At 40.5% G+C, this 22685-nt stretch overlaps 1 protein-coding gene across 1 annotated transcript in view; it reads left to right on the top strand.

The window, feature by feature from the left end:
• Positions 1-22685, top strand: part of SRFBP1 (serum response factor binding protein 1) — a 59751-nt gene that overhangs the window by 4060 nt on the left and 33006 nt on the right. The window contains exon 2 of the mRNA XM_020803625.3: positions 22086-22174. Within this exon, the coding sequence (XP_020659284.3) occupies positions 22086-22174 (89 nt within the window). The remainder of the gene's footprint in view (positions 1-22085; positions 22175-22685) is intronic.

Below are 22685 nucleotides of genomic sequence, written 5' to 3'. Positions count from 1 at the left end.
AAGAAAATCATCAAATACCAGAAACTAATTTTGTGTGGAAATCATACTTGAAAATCTTGCTAGGTGGCAGCACAAAATAAGTAATAGGCTTTTCCTTCCCTTACTTGCGCAGGATGATTTGTACATATGAGAGGTGGTCCCAACAGAATTATAAAATATGTTTATCTTAAGACATTGGCTCCTGGTGTGGAGGTATTTTAGCTGCATTGGATATATGGGGTTACTTGAGGTGAAACTTAAAAAAGTTAATTCTGCTTTGTGGAGCGTAGAAAAGCCTTCAACCCATTTCATAATAAGTTTACAGTATGCATGTAATAGCTTTCTTTATCCTGTAATTGCATTTGTTCTACAGTATATAATTCTAATGATCCAAACTAAATTGTTAAACTGGAATATTTGTTTACAAATATTCAATTTAGACATGAGTCAGAGGCTTGGTTTCTGGCAGAAAAGTTGTAACCTGGGAAGGTTTCAAACTGATATGACAAAATGTTGAAAGATCAGAGGTAAGATCACCTTCCAGGTTTTTGCAAATGCCCAGGTACATTTTGAAGGTAGCATTGATTTCAGAATGATACAATGCAGGCAGTAATTGAGACAAACCATATTCCATCTTTGGTTTTGCATCTGCCTTGTTCAGAAGAATTAGGTTAACAATTCCCATTAAACATTTGTAATCTGTGTATTTGGATTCTGTATTTTTTTTTGTTATTTCACCCTAAAGGAAAGTTTATTAATTTTTTCCTACTGATGTAGCTTTTCCTTTTTTTCCAGCTGTGAGGACCCTAATGTAGAGATAGTGTCACACACTGCATATCATTGTTGGATCAGAAATTACATGTCTAAATCAGATTCCGATGATATTGCGTGTTTTCTGAGTTCACTTCCTCTGTTCCCAAAACTATTTAAACTCTGGTGTCTTTTCAGAGGGTATAAATCTTAAACTTGGCAGGAAAAGATTAGGAAACAAGAATGTATCCCAAGAAGCAAATGTCCTCCAGGGTTGCATTTCCAAAGGTTGATCAGGGCTCCTATTGTCCCTACTGTTTGGAACATTTGAGAGCAGGAATAATCAATTTAACACTCCTCTCGTGTTAGACTGCACTACCATCATCTATCCTGTGTAGTCAGTGGTGAAGGGTGATGGGACTTAGAGTGCCAATGCACAGCCTTGACATAAAGCATCCTATATGTGTGATCTGCACTTGGAGAAGACAAGCCTAATTGTTTTCATTGAGGCAGCCATGTAGTCTGTTACAGCACATATAGAACAACTCCCCTACAAAGGTTTAGAACGTTTAAGACTAATAGATTAGTATTGTTGGTAAGATGAATTGTTGTCAACTTCCAAAGGTATGAAATGCAGGCCATATATGCATATATACAGCATATATATTTATAGGATGGGATAGAGTGATACAGAAAATAACGGTTTTGTTATTGATACTGATGTTAATTGTTATATAACAATGTTAATGTTCACCTTGTTGATTATGTAAATATTCTGATGATAAACTAATTACACTGTATGCTTGTGGATTGACCTGTAATCCTATTCAGCTTCTGCATTTTAAATAGAACTGTACAGATGTGTGTTTTCAAACTACAACTCCTATACAGTAATTCCCCAGGCAATGAGGCCATGGGCTATGCAGCAATCAGTCATTCTGGGGAATTCTGGGAGTCTGGTTGTAGTCCAGAATTACAGATTTTCACTCATATCTTAAGGTCTGATATAGAAGTTAGTATTATTAGTAGCATTAGTATTATTTCCATTTATATTCTGCTTTCCCTCCATTAAGTGCAAAGCTATACACATGGCTGTCCTCCCCCTGCTTTATCTTCAGTATAACCCTCTGAGGTAGCTCAAGCTGGGCCACAATGGCTCAGGTACACCCACTGAGTTTCACGGGCAAGTGGGGATTTGAACCCAGGCGTCCTGAATCAGTCTAATGATACCCAATACACCACACTAACTCTGCTCTTTTTATTATGGATTCTACAGTTTTGTAACCATATGTGTGTAACAAATATTGCTTCTTTCTTCCTTTCTCTTTCTCTCTTCCTTCCTTTCTCTCTCTCTCTCTCTCTCCTTGATGCAAAAAAAAATTCTCATTTTTATCCTCTTGTTTTGTTTTAAAAGTTTTCCTCTGTACTGTGGTTTCTCTATCACCTAAATAATAAAAGTGCAAAAATTACTGGTATGGTTTTGCAAGAACTGGTATTAGAGATGAGTATGGTGGTTTGTAGTTCGTCAAGGTTGATGAATCACAAATTTTCACTGGGTTTTCCAATGAACCATAAATCGGTTCATCGGGTTTTTTTTAGTTAACTCCTGGCTATCTATATATAAAAAAAGCTGAGCCCCCGCAGCTCCAAAGCCTGCCCCACCCCCTTTCACTGCCCCTGTCACCTCCCTACCTTGTCCACATTTGTTGCCACCACCTGTGCCACTGCAGCCTCCACCACAGCCTCTGGTGTGGCCTCCACTGCCACCGCCACCTTCTTAAACAGTGACTGGCTTCCCTCCTGTCTGCCTATGGCCCACCAGTCATCTCCCATAAGCAGATAGAAGCTGGCTGCTGTTTGCATAGATGGCAGAGGTGGTGGTGGTCCAGGTGTGGGTGGCAGCAGCAGAGGTCACTCTGATGGCGGTGGTGGACGAGGAGAAGGTAAAGAGTCAATGGGTTAGTGGGAAAGGGGTGGGGGAAGGGTACAGGGGCAATGAACTGGGAGGTTCAAAATCTCCCCCAAATTTGTTCCTTTGGGAAGGTTCGAGTTCTTCAGTTTGGATGAACCTGTCCTGATCCAAAGCAACAAACTGGCAATTTTTCACAAACTTCCTGATTTGTTTTGGGCTTCCTGCCCATCTCTAACTAGTATCCATAATGTCATTTATTTTTACTCAACTACGAGCCCTTATCGCACATACATAGTCATGTGATTCCTCTATATACAAAAACTTGTTTACATTATTGGTTCTTCGAGAAAATTATCTGTGGCACTGCTGCCTCTGTCAGAAATAATTTTTGAAACAACCTGAGAAGTTGTAGTACCATGGAATGTTGGCAACACAGTCATCTCAGTTGACTAGGACTCTCGCAGGCAATTGCTATGGATGCACCAGTCCAGCTGGTAATTTGCGCATTTTACCTGGAGAGGGACAACTGATGAAAGAGTGTTTATAGTCTACATCACTGGTTCTTAACCTTGGGTTACTCAGGAGTTTTGGACTGCAACTCCCAGAAGCCTTCACCACCAACTGTGCTGGCTGGGGTTTCTGGGAGTTGCAGTTCAAAAGCATCCGAGTAACACAGGTTAAGAACCACTGTTCTACATGTCTTAGATGGGAAGTGGAACAGAGTTACAGTATTCATATTCAAAAGTAGAATGTTACTTTGGTTATAGCCTTTTCCCATCTGAAATTGCATGTTACTTGGAAAGTGATTTGCATTCTCGAGCAATAGGTGAGCCCCAATTGTGGAACTAATAATTTTAGAACTGCAGAGCTGGAAGGGAACCTAGGGATCATTGAGTCCAGCAACTGACATTGAATACTTTGCTCCTCATGCCCATGCAGGAAAAGCAGAAGAATCAGCAAAGCCAGGTCCTTGGCCAAAGTACCAGGTGAAGAAAATTCAGCTTGCACTTTGGTCAGAGATCCTGGATTACCAGGCAAATTCTTTTGTATCAGGGCATGTGTCTTCCAGATATCTGCTTCATACAGTTTTTTCAGTGTCTGCTGATGAGAACTGACAGGTGGTGGTGTTTGATCCAAGGACATACATTGTGAAACATTAAGCAGTGGACCACTGTTGGGTATGGGAACTTCCTAAATGTTTGTGACTGTGGCCATTTTGTTCCTTTTTAAATTAAGTGCAGTTTTTTATAGTAAGAATACTTTGTGATGAATTGAGTTCTGCTTAAAAATCTCTAAAGAATCTCTGACATTCTTTCACAGACCAAGTCAGTGTTCTAAATAACCATTTCCTATAAAGCTTACGAAATTTCCAAGCTCAAGCTCTCTGTGATAGAATTCAGAAGAACAGCATTTTTCCTAGGATTGCTTCCAGCAGCTATTATTCAAATGCAAGTTGCCACATCATCAGTTGCAGAACATAAAAGGCTAATAGCGATCAATATTACAGGCACTTTTGCTTGCAGCAGATTGTGAAGAAATTAAAAATGTAAAAGCAGTTTTTTTTTTGTCCTAAGATGAGCAAGATTAAATGGCAATATGTGCAAAAGAGATTCCCCTTCTTGTCACGGTGGTTTATATAAAGTGCATGTGGCTGGGCCACGTAGACTAGTTTGAAGCTGCCAAAAATAAAGCATGTGGCTGGTTACTTGGCTGGTATATAATAAAAAATATGCAAGCTCAGCCATGGGAAACTTGCTGTAGACTATACTTAAGGGAGATGTAGGGCAGCAATGATGAAGATAATAGTTATGCTTCCTTAGCATACTTGCAGGTGTCTTGAAGCTTACATTTAAATTTACCCATAACTCTTTCTTTGATACTCTCAGTGCAGAAGTCATCCTTGTCTTTTTAGCTGCAGGATTGGGGGAGGAACTTTTATTTCTGAAAATCATTGCTGTCAGTAAAGTCATCCCAATGGCAAAGATTTTCAGAAATCAAAGACTCTCCACACATGCACACACCCCTCCTGAGACCTCTAATTCATTCTCCATAATAGAAGGGATTCCATGGGAGCTGCAGAACCTTCAGGGGGGTTAGAAACTTTTTATTTTAAAAAAATCACTGCTGTTGATGACATCAGCCTTTTGCAACATAATTTACGGAACAGGATTTCAGCCAGTGTTATTTTTAAATTGGGATGAGTAGGCATTGTGTTTCACCTAAATGAGATCAGGCAATCATACCGGGTTTCAGGAGACTTTAATATGAAAAATTTGGAAGTTCAAATTACCATTGTTCTGGTGTACGGGTACTGGAGGATTCCATTTGATGTGGGAAGGGGAGATATGGTTTTCCCACTTCTCTCTGTCAATCATGTTTCTGGATCTGTGACCCATACTGCATGTCAGCCAGCCTTGCAATAGGTTTCAGTTGTTTCTTCGATTATTCTGTTCTCAAGCTTTGCTGACAGTGGGTTGTTGTTGTTGTTTTTTCTCGTGTCCAGCAATTTGTTGTTGGGAACAATCAACAAATAAACATGTATAACCTAGCCATAATCTTATGCATTTTATCACATTGGGTAGCAGAAAGGGAGGGATTGGACTCAGGGCAATGCATAGTGGTCTTTAAATATAAAATATTGTAAAAACAAAAGAAATCTAAACTACACATCTGGCAGAAGCTTTGTTGTAAATACTAGTTAAATTTTTTTGTGGTCAAGTAGCATACAGCCTAGGACACTGAGCTACAATTCAAGAAACTTAAATATATTGTCCATTTTAGAAATTGGTTAAATGACAGTAAGCAGAGTGTTCCACTTGCAGTATGCAAACGGCAGTGCCATGACCTGCCTTGCCTGTAGGGTAGTATGTAGAGGAAGCTGTACTGAAAATTTCTGTAATAGAAAATGTGTAGAAGAATGACTGACAGCAAGAGAATGTAGTGGGGTGGTGGGTGTTTCCATTAAGCATCTCATATCTTATTATTTCTGTACTATGGTGTAAATCAGTGGTTACACTAGTATGTTCTTTTGCCACAAAGGGTCCATAATCTAAAGGTCCATTTAGATATAACCAAAACTTGTGTGCAGTATGGCCCTTCCTTCCTCCCCCACTCCATCCCACATAGCTGTTAAACCAGGGGCCTTCAAACATTTGAGCATGAGGGCTGCATGGACGTATGCATGGCCTCTTAGATGCACTCACACACGCACCCTGTGCAAGCATGCACACCATTTACAAGAAATGCACAGACAGCTGCTTGCTTGTGTACACATGGGCCGAAGGGAATGGGCTGGATAAAATGGCAAGGCAGGCAGGGTGTGGCCCATGGGCAGTAGTTTGAAGACCCCTGTGTTGAAATTCCATGGTGGATTCTGCTTTGAACAGAGGAGTGTTGATTCAAGAGGGGTGGTGTCTCAAAGCCCCTCTGAAACCAGCTTATTGCTTAGGATTCTCATGACCCCATGCATCTTTAAAGTGGGCTACAGTTCTTGAAAGCTTATGCAGAGTACAATTTGTTAGTCTTAAAGATGCCACAAGATGTTTTTGTTGTAGCATGCTAACATGGTTATCTCTGTTCGGAGGAGTTGATGCCAGCCATCGAGGAAAAGAGGAGAGCTCTAGCAGCATACAAAGCCTGTCCTATTGAGTACACCTTGCAGGTTCTTCGAGTTGCTCATAGCAAAGTCGAACACACTGCCAGGAGATGTTCTAGCGATTATTGGCTTCAGCTCTGCTCTCAGATACAGATAGCAGTGGACACAGGTAACATCAAGGGAATGTGTGATGGTATCAAGCAGGCTTTAGGTCCAATACAGAAGAAATCTGCTCCCTTGAAGTCTGCTACAGGTGTGATCATCCAGGACTGAGCACAGCAGATGGAACGCTGGGTGAAGCACAACTCTGAGCTATATTCTAGAGAGAATGTAGTAACAGAAAAGCCATTGAATAACATCAAGTGCCTGCCTGTCATGGATTCCCTCGCCTCCGGCAAGGCACCTGGGAAGGATAACATTCCTGTTGAAGTGCTGGAGTACTGTAAAGAGACCATCACCACCAACCTGTATGAAATCTTTTGTCTTTACTGGAGGGAAGGTTGTGTATCACAGGACATGAAGGATGCAAACATCATCACATTGTATAAGAACAAAGGCGACAGGGGTGACTGCAGTAACTACTGTGGCATCTTCTCAGGATTGTAGGGAAGCTGCTTGCCCGTGTTGTGCTGAAGAGGCTTCAGGTGCTTGCAGACAGAATCCAGAATCACAGTGTGGATTTCGAGCTAATAGATCCACCACTGACATGGTATTTTCCCTCAGATAGCTGCAAGAGAAATGTGTGTAACAAGGACAGCCACTCTTTGTGGCCTTCATAGATCTTACAAAGGTCTTTGATTTGGTTAGTAGGGATGGCCTTTTAAAAATACTTCCCAAGATTGGATGTCCATCTCAACTCCTTAACATCATCAGGTCCTTTCATGAGGAAATGAAGGGCACTGTGGTTTTTGGTGGCTCAACATCAGATCCCTTTGACATCCGAAGCAGAGTGAAACAGGGCTGTGTCCTTGAGCCCACTCTGTTTGGTTTTTTTTTTCTGTCGTGCTGAAGCACGCTTTTTGAACTGCAACAGAAGGTGACTGTATTTGGACTAGATCAGATAGAAAGCTCTTTAATCTCTCTAGATAGAGAGCAAAGACCAAAGTCCAGCTGAAATGCATGTGGGACTTCCTCTTCGCCGATGATGCAGCTGTTGTTGCCCATTCTGCTGAAGACTCCAACGACTTATGAATCCTTTTAGCAAGGCCTGCCAAGATTCTGGATTAACAATCAGCCTGAAGAAAACACAAGTCATGGGCCAGGGTTTGGACTCACCTCCCTCTATTACTCACAGAGAGATTATGGCTTAATAAGAAGCTGATGGCATATACCAGGATCCAAGTCTATAGAGTCTGTGTCTTGAGTACACTCCTGTACTGCAGTAAGTCATGGATCCTTTGTGCACAGCAGGAGAAGAAATGGAACACATTCCATATGTGTTGTCTCCAACGCTTTTTTGGTAGCACCTGGCAGGACAAAGTTCCAAATAGAGTAGTCCTAGAATGAGCTGGAATTTTTAGCATGCATACATTACTGAAACAGCAGTGTCTTAAGTGGGCTTGGGCATGTCGTGAGGGTGACTGACAGTCGGATTCCAAAATATCTCCTGTGTGGAGAATTAGTGCAGGGAAAGCACCCCAGAGGGAGACCACAGCTGTGATACAAGGATATCTGCAAGTGGGATCTGAAGGCCTTAGGAATGGACCTCAACAGATGGGAAACTTGGACATCTGAGTGTTAGCCTGGAGGCAGGCAGTGCATCATGGCCTCTCCCAATTTGAAGAGATACTTGTTCAGCAGGCCAAGGTAAGGAGGCAGTCCAGAAACCAGCAAAATCAGGGATCTGGACAGGGGACAGATTGTATTTGTCTTCAGTGTGGAAGGGCTTGTCACTCTCGTATTGGCCTTCTCAGCCGCACTAGACACTGTTCCCTCTATTCAGAGCACGTTACCATAGTCTCTCAAGACTGAAGAATGCCTATTCTCATCCACGTCTTGAAATGTTGTATTATTGTGATGTTTAAATAGGAGACTGATGTTCAAAATTTGATCCTGCAGGAATTTGGTAGTTCTTATCAGCTGTTTCAATGTATATGTGTGATTCTGCTAGTTAAGGTGGGTTATACAGTCATGGCCAAAATATTGGCACCCTTGCAATTCTGTCAGAAAATGCAACCCTTCTCTCAGAAAATTGTTGCACTTGCAAATGCTTTGGTACTCACTTGTTCATTTCTTCAGTTTGCGTTGGAACAACACAAAAACACAGAGAAGAAAAGTAAAATCTGATACAGTCCCACACAGAAACCCTGTCTAAATTGTAAGAAATAATTCTTTTGCAATCTAGTGATTCCAGAATACTTCAGTCCACTACCTTCTATCTCACTGTTCAGCATTCCATATTCACAAAGTGTGTTCAAACTTAATTGTGCTGTTCGAAATTCATCTCCGTTGTTGCTTTAATTTTACAAACTTTGACCCAAGGACATCATATTCTTCACGTTAGTGTGCAAATGGTGCCATACCAACCAACGGTCAATATGGAGAATCAACTAAATATCAGTATGAGGAAGAAAGGAAAAAGTACCAGGAGGATAGTACAGTGGACCCTCTACTTACGGAATTAATCCGTATTGGATCGGTGGCTGCAGGTCGAAAAGTCTGAGGGTCGAGTCTCCATTGACCTACAATGCGTTGAAAACCGATTAATCCCGTAACCGGCCATTTTTGTTCCATTTTTGTTCCATTTTGTTTTTTTTCTGGTCTGTAGGTCGATTCTCAGGCTGCAAGTCGAACCTAAATTTTGCGGCCAGAGAAGTCTGTAAGTCGAGCCGTCTGTAAGTCAAGCCATCTGTAAGTCAGGGGTCCACTGTACTCGTAGCACACATATCAAAAAGTTTCACTTTTTAAAAAGTTTTTAATTTTACAAAGCATACAGTCATGGCCAAAACTATTGACACCCTTAACTTAATATTTGGTAGCACCCCCTATGGAAAAAATAAATGAAACTAATTGCTTCCTGTAACCATGAATGGCTTTCTTACACCTCTCTACTGGAATTTTGGACCACTCTTCTTTTGCAGACTGCTCCAGGGCCTTGAGATTTGAAGGATGCCTTCTCGAAAGTGCGGTTTTGAGATCTCTCCACTGGTGTTCTATGGCAGCGGTCCCCAACCTTGGGCCTCCAGATGTTCTTGGATTTCAACTTCCAGAAATCCTGGCCAGCAGAGGTGGTGGTGAAGGCTTCTCGAATTTATAGTCCAAGAACATCTGGAGGCCCAAGGTTGGGGGCCACTGTTCTATGGGATTCAGATCTGGACTCATTGCTGGCCATTTCAGAACTCTCCAGTGCTTTGTTTGTAACCATTTCTGAGTGCTTTGTGAAGTGTGTTTTGGGTCATTGTCCTACTGGAAGACCCATGACCTCTGGTGGAGACGCAGCTTTCTGACACCAACCACTATGTTGTGCCCCAAAATTCTTTGGTAATCATCGGATCTCATGATACCATCCATACAATCAAGGCATGAAGTGCCAGAAGCAGCAAAGTAACCCCAAAACATCTTTGAACCTCCACCATGTTTGACTGTAGGGACTGTGTTCTTTTCTTTCAATGCCTCATTTCTTTTTCTGTAAACTGCCATGATGTCCTTGACCAAAAAGCTCTACTTTTGTCTCATCTGTTCACAGTACGTTCTCCCAGAAGAATTTTGTCACATAAGTTGTGGTTTTATTACATAGGTTTTGGCATACTCCAGTCTTGCTTTTTTATTCCTTTGTGTCAGCAGTGGTGTCCTCCTGGGTCTCCTACCATAGTGTCTCTTTTCATTCAGATGGCAATGGATAGTGTGAGCTGACACTGTTGCACCCTGTGTCTGCAGATCAGCTTGAATTTGTTGGACAGTTAATCTGGGTTCTGTATCCATCCTTCGTTGTAATTTTTCAGTAATTTTGCTCCTCCGTCCACGTCCAGGGAGCTACAGTGCCATGGGCTGTAAACCTCTTGATGATATTGTGCACAGTGGACATAGGAACATTAAGATCTCTGGAGATGGACTCGTAGCCTTGAGATTGCCAATGTTTTTCCACACTATTTTCTCTCAAATCCACAGACAACTCTTTACACTTCATTCTTTTCTCTATGTTCAGTGTCACACACAACATGTCTAAATACAAATTAAGGAAACATCACAGGCTTGAAAAGAATCACATTCCACACTGCACTGTTTTGTGGCAGGTCCCTGATGCTATTACTGTTAAATTTTTGTTAGTATAAAAATAGCTTGAGTATGAATTCCATTTTCTCACTCATTTTGTTCGTTTCTGAACTGTACCTCCATCCCCCATATTATCAACTTTTTTCTTCATTGGTTGAATGGCATTTCTGTGATTAATTGTTTTGTGCTCTTTTACCCACTATAGTTTTGATAAATTCAGAGATGACTGAATTTGTATGTGTCCAGATGGATCATGTGTGATCCATACCACACAGAGTTATTGCTCTTCAAACAAAATGGTATAGATCTGAATGCCAAGTATTTCTATTCAAAGGCAGAGTTGGAGAGATTTGCAGGGCAGAGTAGCAGGGTGGAGAGGCACTGCATTTGCCTTCTCACTATTATACGTATTTCAAGTCAGAGGAGGAAAGGATTAATTCCAAGGCTTGCCTGAGTCTCCTACAGATTTCATCCTCCTAATATTCAGATTTGCCATATATATCAGAGGCAGACACTAGACTGGACATCTCATTTCAACCTTGTTTGCTTAGAATTTTGAATAGTAGCTCTTGGTTCCTTGGTTTTGCTAGTGCTTATTGGCGTCTATATCTTTCTCTCATTGTGGTAGCTAAACTTATTCAAATCGGATTACACTGACTTTCACTGTATAATCCAAATGACATGTCTAACTGAATGAAGCAATTTTGTCTATATTTGGCAATTGTATTCGTTGCAAATATGGAGGGAGGGGTAAATGGCTTGCCCCATTTGATTTAAAGAAAACCGTGGAGATAAGGCAAAGAAGAATCCAGCAACATAGAAGGGGAATTCATCACTTAGTGCCAATTTTACAGAATTGTGGCTCTAACATGTGTGTTCTATATAAAGCTTGCTACAGCTGTTTTCGTGTCAGTGTAAAGGAGGCCTCAAAAGGGGACAAGGATCTGGTCTTTAAAATGCAGAAAACTTTATTATCTCAACTGGCCACTGATGCTGCATTTCAGCTTTTTATCGCTTTTTACATGGTGCTATTTAATCTTTTGCATTGTTGCTGCAGTTCTGTTCAGAGTAGATATGGCTTTCTATAGAGTTTTGAAGGTGATACATGTAAATATATTGAATTATGAAAACATAATTAAGATAAACTTGGCTACTTCGCTGGAAAGAAAAAATGTGCAAACTTTTCTTTGCTTATGGAGAAAAGGATGACTTATACAAAGTGGTACAAAGGGTTGCAAATAGCAACACATTTGAGGATATTAAACTTGAAATTCACGGAGGTTCCATTTTTAGAAATAATGAACCAGATTAAAATAATGTCTTATAGTTAATAAAAGAGGAAATCCAGTAAGAACAAATATTTCTGAAAAGAATAAAGACTAAGTCCCTTGTGAATGACTTACTGTGCACTTGGCCTGCTGTATGGCCAGTGATACCAAAAAAAGTAGTAATATGAGGATTAAACTAGACATGTGTGGTTAGAGTTGATTACTGAATGCAAATCCTGGTACATAAATGGGGAAGAGTTATTATCAGACTCTGCCATTTCTGGCTTCATGAAAGTAAAACCGTTTGGCTGCCAGTTTTTATACTGTTGAAATTGTTCAAAATTCCCAGCCGTTTTAGATTATTGTGAAGGAAAGCAGGAGGCAAGTGAGCAGTCCTCACCGATAGAACCATCAGAAGAGGAAAGAGGAGTCAGTAAAGGTGATATAGGAGAGACGGAAAGAACCTTAGTACAGGAGAAACGGAGTGTAGATGTTTGCCTGGTAGAGGAAGGAGAAGGAAGCAAAGGGGATGAGCTGAAACTCTCTATGTGGGAGGAGTATATAAAAGAAAGGGGAGAGAGGAGGTTTGGGAGTAGACGGGAAAAAGGGGAAAGGAGAATACAGTGGTGCCACATCCCTATGACACTGGTAATGGTGCGGCTAAAAAAATACTGTAAATAAATAAATAAATATTTACGACTATTTCGAGTTATGACCAGCTCTGGCTGCAGTATTGTGCTTCGTCTTGCGGTCGGAGCTTCCAGTTACGAAAAAGGCGGGAAATTCAAATTTCTAACTGTAGGTGGTGACGAGGCTGCTTCTTTGTAGCTCTTTTGCCCCAGCAGTTAGAGAGTGTATGATCAGAGAAGGCTGCCTGGTAAGGAAAGCTGCTGTTTTCTGCTTTTCAAAAACTGTTCTGGATGTTTTTGCAGCATGGTTTTGGGCGGGGGGGGGTTATGGTTCTGTGCTGTGATGGCTCTTGGGGGGTTTGTTGGTTGCTTGGTTTTTCCCCCCATTTCTGATGGATCTTGGGGGGAGTTGGTTGCTTTTTGGGTTTTATTCCCCTATTCGGATGGGTCTTGCATGCTACCCTTGCTTTTTCCTTTGCATTTCCGACCTGGTCCCTTTGTTCTCTGTTCATTTCCGATCTGCTCCATTTGTTTTCTGTGCATGTCCAACCTGGACCCTTTGTTTTCTGTGCATTTCTGAACTGCTCCCTTTGTTCTCTGTGTACTTCTGACATAGTCCCTTGTTCTCTGTGCATTTCCAATCTGCTTCAATTGTTTTCTGTGCATTTCTGATGGGTCTTGCACGCTTGATTGCTCTTCTTCTCCCCCCCCCTTGGCCGGATGGGATTAATCTCATTTCCAATGAGTCTTGCAGTGATTTTTTTGGATGTGTGTGTGATTTTTTTTTCTTTAGCCAGAACAGATTGATTTCATTTCAGTGCATTTCAATGGGAAATGGTGCTTTGACTTACAACCATTTCAACTTACGCCCATCTTCTGGAATCAGTTGTGTTGTAAGTTGAGGCACCACTGTAAAGCTAAGGTGGAGCAGGAAAAGAATGACTTAGAATATGAGAAAGCGCAGGATCTTTTGAAGGATTTCCAAATCTAAGAATCGGAGGCTTGCTGCCTGACCCAGAGACAAAAAGAGAAGGAGAGGCCACATTTGAAATGCAAGAATGAACAGTCTTGCCACGGGGGCAAGGTTGCGGGAGGAAAGTGATATGCCTAGATTCAACCTGCAATACCCCACCGAAGGAGGGCGATTGGGCATTTCACCCATGCTATGACACAGTTTGTGCTATGCGGAGTGCTCCCCTACGCAAGATTACGGATCGAGAGCGGCTTGGTCCAGCCCTGCAGTGAATCATCCCTGCGTATAGGAACAATCTGTGTTGTGAAGCTATGGACAGATGCCAGATCTGTCATGTTTTGACCTTGTTGGTGTTATGGTTGAAACCCCACAAATTAATAAAGTTGAAATTGAAGATAGTTTTAAAAAGTCTCCGTCCTTTCTTCCCTCCAAAACGGAGGAACTGCCACAACTTTCAAAAGAACCCAATCACAGATATTTTATCTGCCAATGGAGCTCTGAGTGATCCCAGCCCGTACCACACTTTTCAGGATATACACAATGGATAGGAAATGAGTTCAGCTTGTTTTCTCACCTGCCATTGTACCATTTTTCACCTGCCATTGTACTTCTGGCCTTAACTCTGAGTAGCATGAATATTGTGGATCAGGTAACACAGTGGATCTTACTGCAGTCATAACTGTTGCTGGTTAAAGTCAAACATTCCCCAAAAGCACCACCAATGATCAAAGTACCGGTAAATTTTCTGCAGTTTTAGTAAGCTTTCTGAAAGCGGTCAGCTCTTCTTTGTAGGACAATTTCAAGCTTAATAATAATATACAATATAGCATCATCATCATCTTGGATCTGCAGAACGGAAGGGACCCCATAGTCATCAAATCTAGGCCCTGTCAAAGAGGCACTGTGAGGAATTGAACTCCAAACTTCTGGCTCCGCAACCAGAGACCTAAGCCACTGAGCTATCTGACAGTCCTTAAAGCTAATAGAACTGCACAACAGCCCATCAGTATCCCATATACCATCAAAATCTCATATATATCTTTGGAATATTTAGGACCACAATATAAATTTAATCCCTGGAATGTGCTACTATTTGGTGTTAACTCATTTTATATTTTGGCTTAACTAGTGATACGCCTCAATCTACACCAAGTGTTATGAGACATTCTTCCCCTTTTGGTCAAACTTTTAAAACAGTGTTCTTACATTCTTGGCTATGGGTTAGCTTAAATTGGACATCTCCTCTCTGTTCAAGCTTAAAGCAAGCCCCCAAAGAAGCCAAACATAACATTTTATTCTAATGCAATATTTCTTTCCAGTATTTGTCACCCCATACAAGGTCTTTGCAATATATAATCTTTGGCTGAGATCCAGTGAGTTCTTTAATACACCCTCTTAGAAGTCTATCCCCTTCTATCACAATTTCTAACCGTGTCTTAAATCTGTGGTTCATTAGTTCAAGTGAGGTGTGTTAATTTTTTAAAATGTATTTTTATTTTTAGATCATTACTGCGCCATGGATGTTTTTTTATCTTGTGCTTGGGATTCCTTTCACTCTCTAAAAGGAATCAAATAAGGATGTTTGGCCAAAATTTTCATTAGCTAAATTGAAAGCTAGAAAAGGGATATTTGATCAAAATTCTCAAGCTGGTTGAATTTGTATGTCTTACCAAAATGCCAGGTTTGTTTTGGCTGTAGCAGAAGGCCTAATTGCAGTTGAGTCATTACATGAGAACTATATAAAGTGAAATTTGTAATACAGGTTACAGAGAATAGTCATGACGTATCATTGAATGAAAGTGAATTCTACTTGCAAATAACACTAGTAATTTATTAGAGAAACCATAATTAATAATTGTGTGCTGTCCAGTTGAGTTTGACTTTCCAGGGTTTCTTAGTATTCAGAATGGCTTACCATTCAGAATGGTTTACCATTCTCTTCATCTAGTGGCAATCTGGGATTGTGGCATTTTCCCAAGGTCCCATATACTGGTTTTTTTTTTATCCCAGAAGATACAGTGAGGAATTGAATTCCTGATCCCTATTTTTACAGCCAAGTACTCATTGAGCTATCCAGCTAGCTTAATGGACTTTTTTATACCAGCAATCCCAGTTTTCTATATCTTCTCCATTTCCCCCAGCTATAATCTAGTTGAAATATGATTTTGCCCTTCCTCATGTTCTAAGACTTGTTAACATATCTATCTTTGAATATTTTCACCCCAAACAAGTATTTCTGGTCATCTGCTATGTAAATTTTCAGTGCCCGCCTCTGTCCAAGTCAACATCCCACGTTATTAAAAAATAAATATTAACTTTAATGTTTACATTACAACACAGGTCCAAGCAAGTTACTTTATGCTTCCTGTACTTATTGAGATACATTTTTTGCATTTTCACTTACCATATTTTTCCGTATATAAGATGCCCCATGTATAAGATGCTCCCCCACTTTTCTAATCCCAATTTAAGAAACCAGTATTTTAAACATAAAACAGAATACATTTTTATTTAGTAATTATGTAACATTGTCCCTGTTGCATCTGAGCACTGCCTGCCTGCTCGACCTCCAACAAGGTGTTTTGCAATTGGTTTGTTCAGCATCAGCTGATGTCAGTTATATAAGGCTTGTGATTGGAGGAAGGTAAGTCTCCTGACTTTAGGAAGCTAAGCCTCATGATTGGAGGCAGCCTGTTTGCAGAGGCAAGGTATGGGCCATTGTGTTCTGTCCTCAGCTTACTTCCATGTACAAGACGACCCTCAATTTTTAGTGTAAAGATTTTAGACAAAAGTATCATTTTATGCATGGAAAAATATGGTAATTAGCCCACATATCCATAGATGGAAGATCTTTGGATCCAGCACAACCTTAGGTGCTCAGTGTCTAAGCCATCTTGGCGGTTAGGATTACACTGTAGATAGGTTTTAAAATGAAACTAGGAAGGCATATGAAACACAAGGCCCTTCATGGTGAAGAGTCACAATTGCAACATCTTATCTCAGGTACAGAGACACTGGCTGAAATTTTGTTGCTTGGTGTAACAAGTTACCAGTAGAGCAGACCAATTTGAATCAATGGAACCTATGGAGGAAATTAGTCACCAGGTCCCCACTGAATCAATGGGCCTACTCTAGTGCGATGTATTGTGCTAAGCTAGCGGATTTCAGCTGGTATATTTGTATATCCCAATTGCTAGGTAAAAATAGTTGGAGCATATTCTAGTATTGATGTATTTTTATGGGCTTGCAATGGCATCTAGTTAGCCACTCAGGTACAGAATGGAGGACGATGTGAGCAGGGATCTTCTGTTTATGATCAGGGAGTTAGAACTGACTTTTGGTTAAATTAGTCGCTAAAAATATATGCACTGTCTACACATGGTCCTTGTATAAAGAAAATAAATACTGGATAGGAAGCTAAAAATGTATATTTGAGTGTATAATGATCTGCTACAGTTCCTTAAATTGTGGGCTTTGCATGCGCCCGGTTGCTGCTGCTGTATTATAGCTTGTGAGTTTTTCATCCACATCAGCTAAAGTACCCATGTAGTAAGGCTGATTTACATTCTTCAATTTAATGTAGCATTCTAACCTTTTTTTCCTTAAAATCCTATGACTATGCCTTTTAAATATCTTCATCAAAGGCAAAAATTAAATTGGCACAGTTGTGCATTTCTGCCATGGGAATTCTGTAATAGGAAGGGGTGCACTTGTTTAACAGTTTCTTACATGTCAAAGATGAAGGTAGAGTATCTTGGCTGTTGACAGAGGTGACAGGTCTAGCCTAAGGAGGGTTCCAACCTGATGGCTCAGGATAGCCTTTCCCAACCTGGAGTCTATCTGTTGAACTTCAGTTCTGGTAGCCCCAACTATCATGGCCAAAGAAGGTTCCTAGAAGTTGAAGTTCCTAAATATGTGAAATGGATTAGGCTGACTTAGGCATTGCAAGTCTGGTGGAAATAATTTGGATGTGTAGGCAGGATATGCTGCAGAACAGGTGGGTCTTGTTGTCCTGAATTTTTGAAGGTTGGCCTTTAAACCTTGGCCAAAATAGTGGTGGGAATCCCAAATTTAGTTTAGGCACTTTTTAATATAAAAACACTATTTTCATTTCCACACTTAAAAGAACAGCTTTGTGTGTTTCTGAGTAAAATATTTTCCTCTTCTGCATGATTATTTATTGAAGTTGTGTGTGGAAGCATATTTCCTTATAAACACAATCAGGAAAGATATTTATGGAGAATTACCTGCTATTACTGGGATGGTTTATTTAAAATTGTGTCTGCAGAAGTATTTATACAAGCTAGTGCTTCCTGTTTGTATAGTAATAATAAGAAGGGTGTTGGTTAACCTAAAATGTCTATTTGGCCAAATCTCCAGTTCATGAGGAAATGGTTTCAAGGCACAAACACTTCTCCCTGACAGTAAACTTTTTAAAGGACTTTTGATTTTAATATCACTTTCCTCTCAATATTTGTTCTGTTTGGAGTGGTTTCCACAGACCATGGCTGTCCTTTTGAAACTGCCATCAATATATGGAAAACAAACTGTAGCCCTCTTTCAAATCTCAGTGTGGTTGAGATGTTGGTTTGATGTTGGCTAACACATTTTTATTACTACACAAGCAAGACTTGTTTACAATGGCAACATTTTAAATAAGTAGTTTCTCTGATACCAAGTAAGTATTTGTAAATATTTTTCCCAAGCTGTTTCCTAAAAGGATAATGTGGCTGCAGCATCTAGAGCCATGGCTAGATGTGGGCACTTGACTCATAAAAGCCAACTTGTCGAGTAGTATTTATCTGATGATGACTCATTAATTTAAAAAAATTAACTGAATTGGCACAACAAAAAAGATTCTCTAACAAGGAACATGTTTGATACTTTTGCTAATTCACTATTTTTCTGTAATAGCTGATTATTTAATTAATTTATTTTTAATCTGCAATAAATTATTTTAGCAGTTTTAGTTAAGATTTCTATAGATATAAATACCTCACTGAACAGTTCTCCTTGGCTTTTATCATGGTTACAGCTTTTGAAATGTGATTTAAGACAGTAACTTATGCCACTGCTAACTGCTTGGATTGCCATTTGGCTTGGAAATTCTTGCAGATGTAGAGGTAGCCAGAGGGAGAGGTTTTGCTGTATTACTATTTCCTCTCACCCCCAGTGTTGCAGAGTTAATCCTCCAGTACAGCACATGCTGACATACATTATAGCTAAATTAAAACGATCAGATAATAGCTTCCCCGTTACATTTTTTTACTGGCAGCCATCTCCCAATATTTCGGGGTTGTTGGACCACTGTACCCCGTGTTTAAAAGGTCATTTGATACTACCTTAGAAATGTACTCTGCTGTTAATGTTTTTTTTTTTTTTGTAAGCAAAATGTGACTAACTGCATCCCCATATTGGCAGTTAGGGTTTGGCTTTTGCTGTTTTTGCTAACATCTTTTAGAAAGCCAAATGAAGTTGTGAATGGGTGGGCTAATGAAAATCACAAAGCCAGATATTTTTTTCTGTTACACACCTATCCAGAAAAAATAAGAATTGAGAGAGAGAGAGAAGACTCCATGTGGAACTGACATTAGGAGTATGTCAGGCCAGCTCTCCAGATTAACAGGTAGCAGATTAAAAATGAGTGAAAGCAGCTGCATTAAAAAGTACTGTTTTTTAAAAGAATTCCATATTCTGTCTTCTAAAAGTTAAGTCAGTGATGCATGTTGGAAAAATAACCCTATATTTAGATATCTTTTAATCATGAATCCTGTGCAGGTACTGTTCAAGGGGTCCTGTGAATATACTTTAAGAGATGCACCTAACCCTGCTCCCTCTGTTGTCATGTTCTTTCCAGTTTCACTGCCAGGGACAAAGAGAAGAATTCTGCCAGCATGTAGACAGAACACAGAAGCAAGAACCCACCTTTTCTAGAACCCTTCCTCGCTTCTACATGTTGACAGAAATATTTCCTTTTCATACTCAGTGCTGAAACTATGATGAGTATAAGGACTCTATGCTAAGCATGTTCACAGTGTTGGCTTGAAAAATGCCTTTTAAAAGTTAGGGTAAGTGTGCTTGTTTTTCTTTTTAGGATAGAGCAGTGATGGCGAGCTCCAGTGCCCAAACTGCAAAAGACAAAACAAAACAAAAAACGCAGCCCAGGGGGCGGCGAGTGGCGGCGGCGGCGGCAGAAGTATTGGAAGTGATGGTGGAAGCACGAATCTGGGGCACTGAGGTGCCTCCAGACCCCACTCTGGATCCACCTCCACTTCTGCCCAACCCCACCACTACCTATAGCTTGGCCGGCCCGCCGCCACCAGCACCAGCTGCTCCAGATCCTGCCCTGCTGCCTGTTGGGGCACTAACACTGCGGTTGCACCTGCCTCCTGAGGTTTGGTTGCTGGGGGAGCAATCCAGCAACTTATGGCTAGTGTGCCCACAGAGAGGTCCCTGTGTGCCAGCTGTGGCACGCATGCCGTAGGTTCACCATTGCTGGTACAGAGGCATAACCATGTGTCTTTTCATTGTTATTTCCTATAGTTACTATATACAGTGGTCCCTCGCTTAACGAGCACACCGTTTAACGACGAATCTGCATAGCGATGCGGATTTTGCAATCGTTTTTATGATCGCATTGCAATGTTTTGGTAGGTAAAACATCGCATTGCGATGATCGGTAAGCATTTTGCTTACCGATTTTTGCATTGCGATGTTTTTTTAAACAGCTGATTGGCGATTCCAGAATAATAATAATAATATAATTTATTGTCATTGTAAGTATATACACAGTATACCATACAACGAAATTCACAGACACCCAGAGACCAGACACATGCACACACATAACATTCCCCAAACACTCCCCACCCACTAGAAGTCCCCGACTAAAAATACAAACATGTACACCTCAGGCCAAGTAACACAGTCCAACTAATTATTCACTACTGGTGGTCTTTAAGCTCATTATTAATTGCAATTATAGCTCTAGGATAAAAACTATTTAGAAAACGTGTGGTCCGAGTCTTAATTGTTCTATATCTTCTGCCAGACGGTAACAGTTCAAAAAAGTTATAAGCAGGATGGGAAGAGTCTCTCAGGATGCTGTGTGACTTCCTCAGACAGCGGGATGTGAAGATGTCATCCAGGGTTGGTAGCTGGAGCCCGATGATATTCTGGGCAATTTTAATGGTTCTCTGTAGAGCTTTTTTGTCCGCTACAGAGCTACTCCCAAACCATGCCAGAATGCCATAAGTTAGGACACTCTCAATGGTGCTACGGTAGTAGGACATAAGTAAATGCTGTGATAAATTTAACTTCCCGAGCATTCTCAGGAAATACAGCCTCTTCTGTGCCTTCTTTATTAGCATGTTGGCATTTATAGTCCATGAGAGGTCCTCTGAGATGTAAGTACCCAGAAATTTAAAACTACCAACTCTCTCCACTTCCTCACCGTTTATGTACAGTGGTAAATGTACATTTCTCTTCCTCCTAAAATCAATTATGAGTTCTTTAGTTTTTTTGATGTTAAGTGTGAGATGATTTTCTTTACACTATAGTATCAATCTTTGTACTTCCTTTCTATAAGCAGACTCATTGTTCTTATTTATGAGTCCCACCACTGTCGTATCATCCGCAAATTTAATAATTGCATTGGTGTTATATAGTGGGGTGCAATCATGTGTGTACAGGGAATAGAGGAAGGGACTCAGCACGCAGCCCTGGGGAGCTCCTGTACTTAGTACCAGGGTAGAAGAATGGTGGGATCCCATCCTTACTGACTGTGGCCTATCTGTCAGAATGGCCACCAGAAGAAGAAAATGGACGCCCGCAGCGTTTTCGCGCCCTGCCCTCCCTTACCGAGGCGGCGAAAATGGCGGCCCTATGGAGGATTCCCGCTTAGCAGTGAGTTTACCCCCCATAGGAACACATTAAACGGAGTTTAATGCGTTCCTATGGGGTTTTCCGTTCCGTTTAGTGATGTTTCCAGATAGCAACGGTTTTCCTGGAACGGATTAACATCGCTATGCGGGGCACCACTGTAATCACTTGTGGTGTGTTTTTTAAACCATATTTCAAGTTCTTAAGCCGTTATCTCAGTAACTTAAATAGCAGCACCATAGACGAGGCCAGTTTGATGATGCTCATTATATGTGGGGGGAATTCAAGCTGGGAGAACACTGGCTTACCTGGGGGTGCTTTGAGAGGTTGGACATTTTGTCTTGGGGCTTCTTTGCTGTCAGGTCACACTGAAACAGTATACTATACCAGAAAATTGTTTGTTTCATCTTGAAGTTATATTTTGAACTGCCTTTCCTGAAGAATGGATGAGTAAAGCATATATTTACATCACCTTAAATTAAATCTTTTATGTGGTTAACTGAAGGAAGTCTGTTTCTGCAAAAGACTTAGAAGAAAATACAGGTGTTTGGGGGATATTGGGGGTGCACAAATGAACAAGTAACACAAACAATCTGACTTGACATATAGCCTAGTTTGTGTCTAAGAATATTATACATGTTTTCTTAAGAATGTCTTGGCTTTCTCATGACTTGTTTCTTTTCAGAACTCAGACATGTTTTTCAGATTGTTGGATGATTCCTGAAGTGGCTGACTGTTTTTGGAAACCATTTGATTCTTAGCAGAATTTTGAATTCAGACTTTTATTAAGCATGAGAACTAGCTGTGTTCAAAGCTATTTATAAACTTAGCACAATGTAAAGTGCATATAGATATAATTTGTTTTGTTATTTGCTTTATAAAATAGGTTGTGAAAATGAGAAAAGAAGTAAAGAAGATTAGAGTTCTGACAGTTCGCAGACTAACCAGACATATTGCAAAACTGAAAGCAAAAAAGTAAGTAACATTTTCATAGTATGGTTTTCATGCCAAACACACCGGAGGATTAGGACTGTAATTGAATCCTGAATGTCCTGTGTTTCTTCCATGGAACATCAAGGGGGACAATAATGTAAAACAAGTATTTCCTCTTATTTCTGGATGCCTCTTAATTCAGACCCTATGCTAGCATAAGTTGTGCAACAGGTTTTAGGCCAATGAGAAAGAAAAAAAGTGTGTGCATTATTATGTGTTAGCAGTATTGTTTATGCAGAGACAAATGGGCCTTCCTTATATACACCCAAATAAATAGACAGGTACGTGTATGTACACACACCCAATGTTTCTAGGTGTATCTTGAAATACTATTGTATTTCTAATGTCTGGTATAGGGACGTGGTGGTGCTGCGGGCTAAACCGCAGAAGCCTTTGTGTGCTGCAGGGTCAGAAGACCAGCAGTCGTAAGATCGAATCCACGCGACGGAGTGAGCTCCCGTCACTTTGTCCCAGCTCCTCGCCAACCTAGCAG

This window comes from Pogona vitticeps, chromosome 2 (assembly GCF_051106095.1).
Source record: "Pogona vitticeps strain Pit_001003342236 chromosome 2, PviZW2.1, whole genome shotgun sequence".
Lineage (NCBI taxonomy): Eukaryota > Metazoa > Chordata > Lepidosauria > Squamata > Agamidae > Pogona > Pogona vitticeps.
Note: the sequence above shows the minus strand (reverse complement) of the source record. Positions and strands in the feature narration are given on the sequence as shown.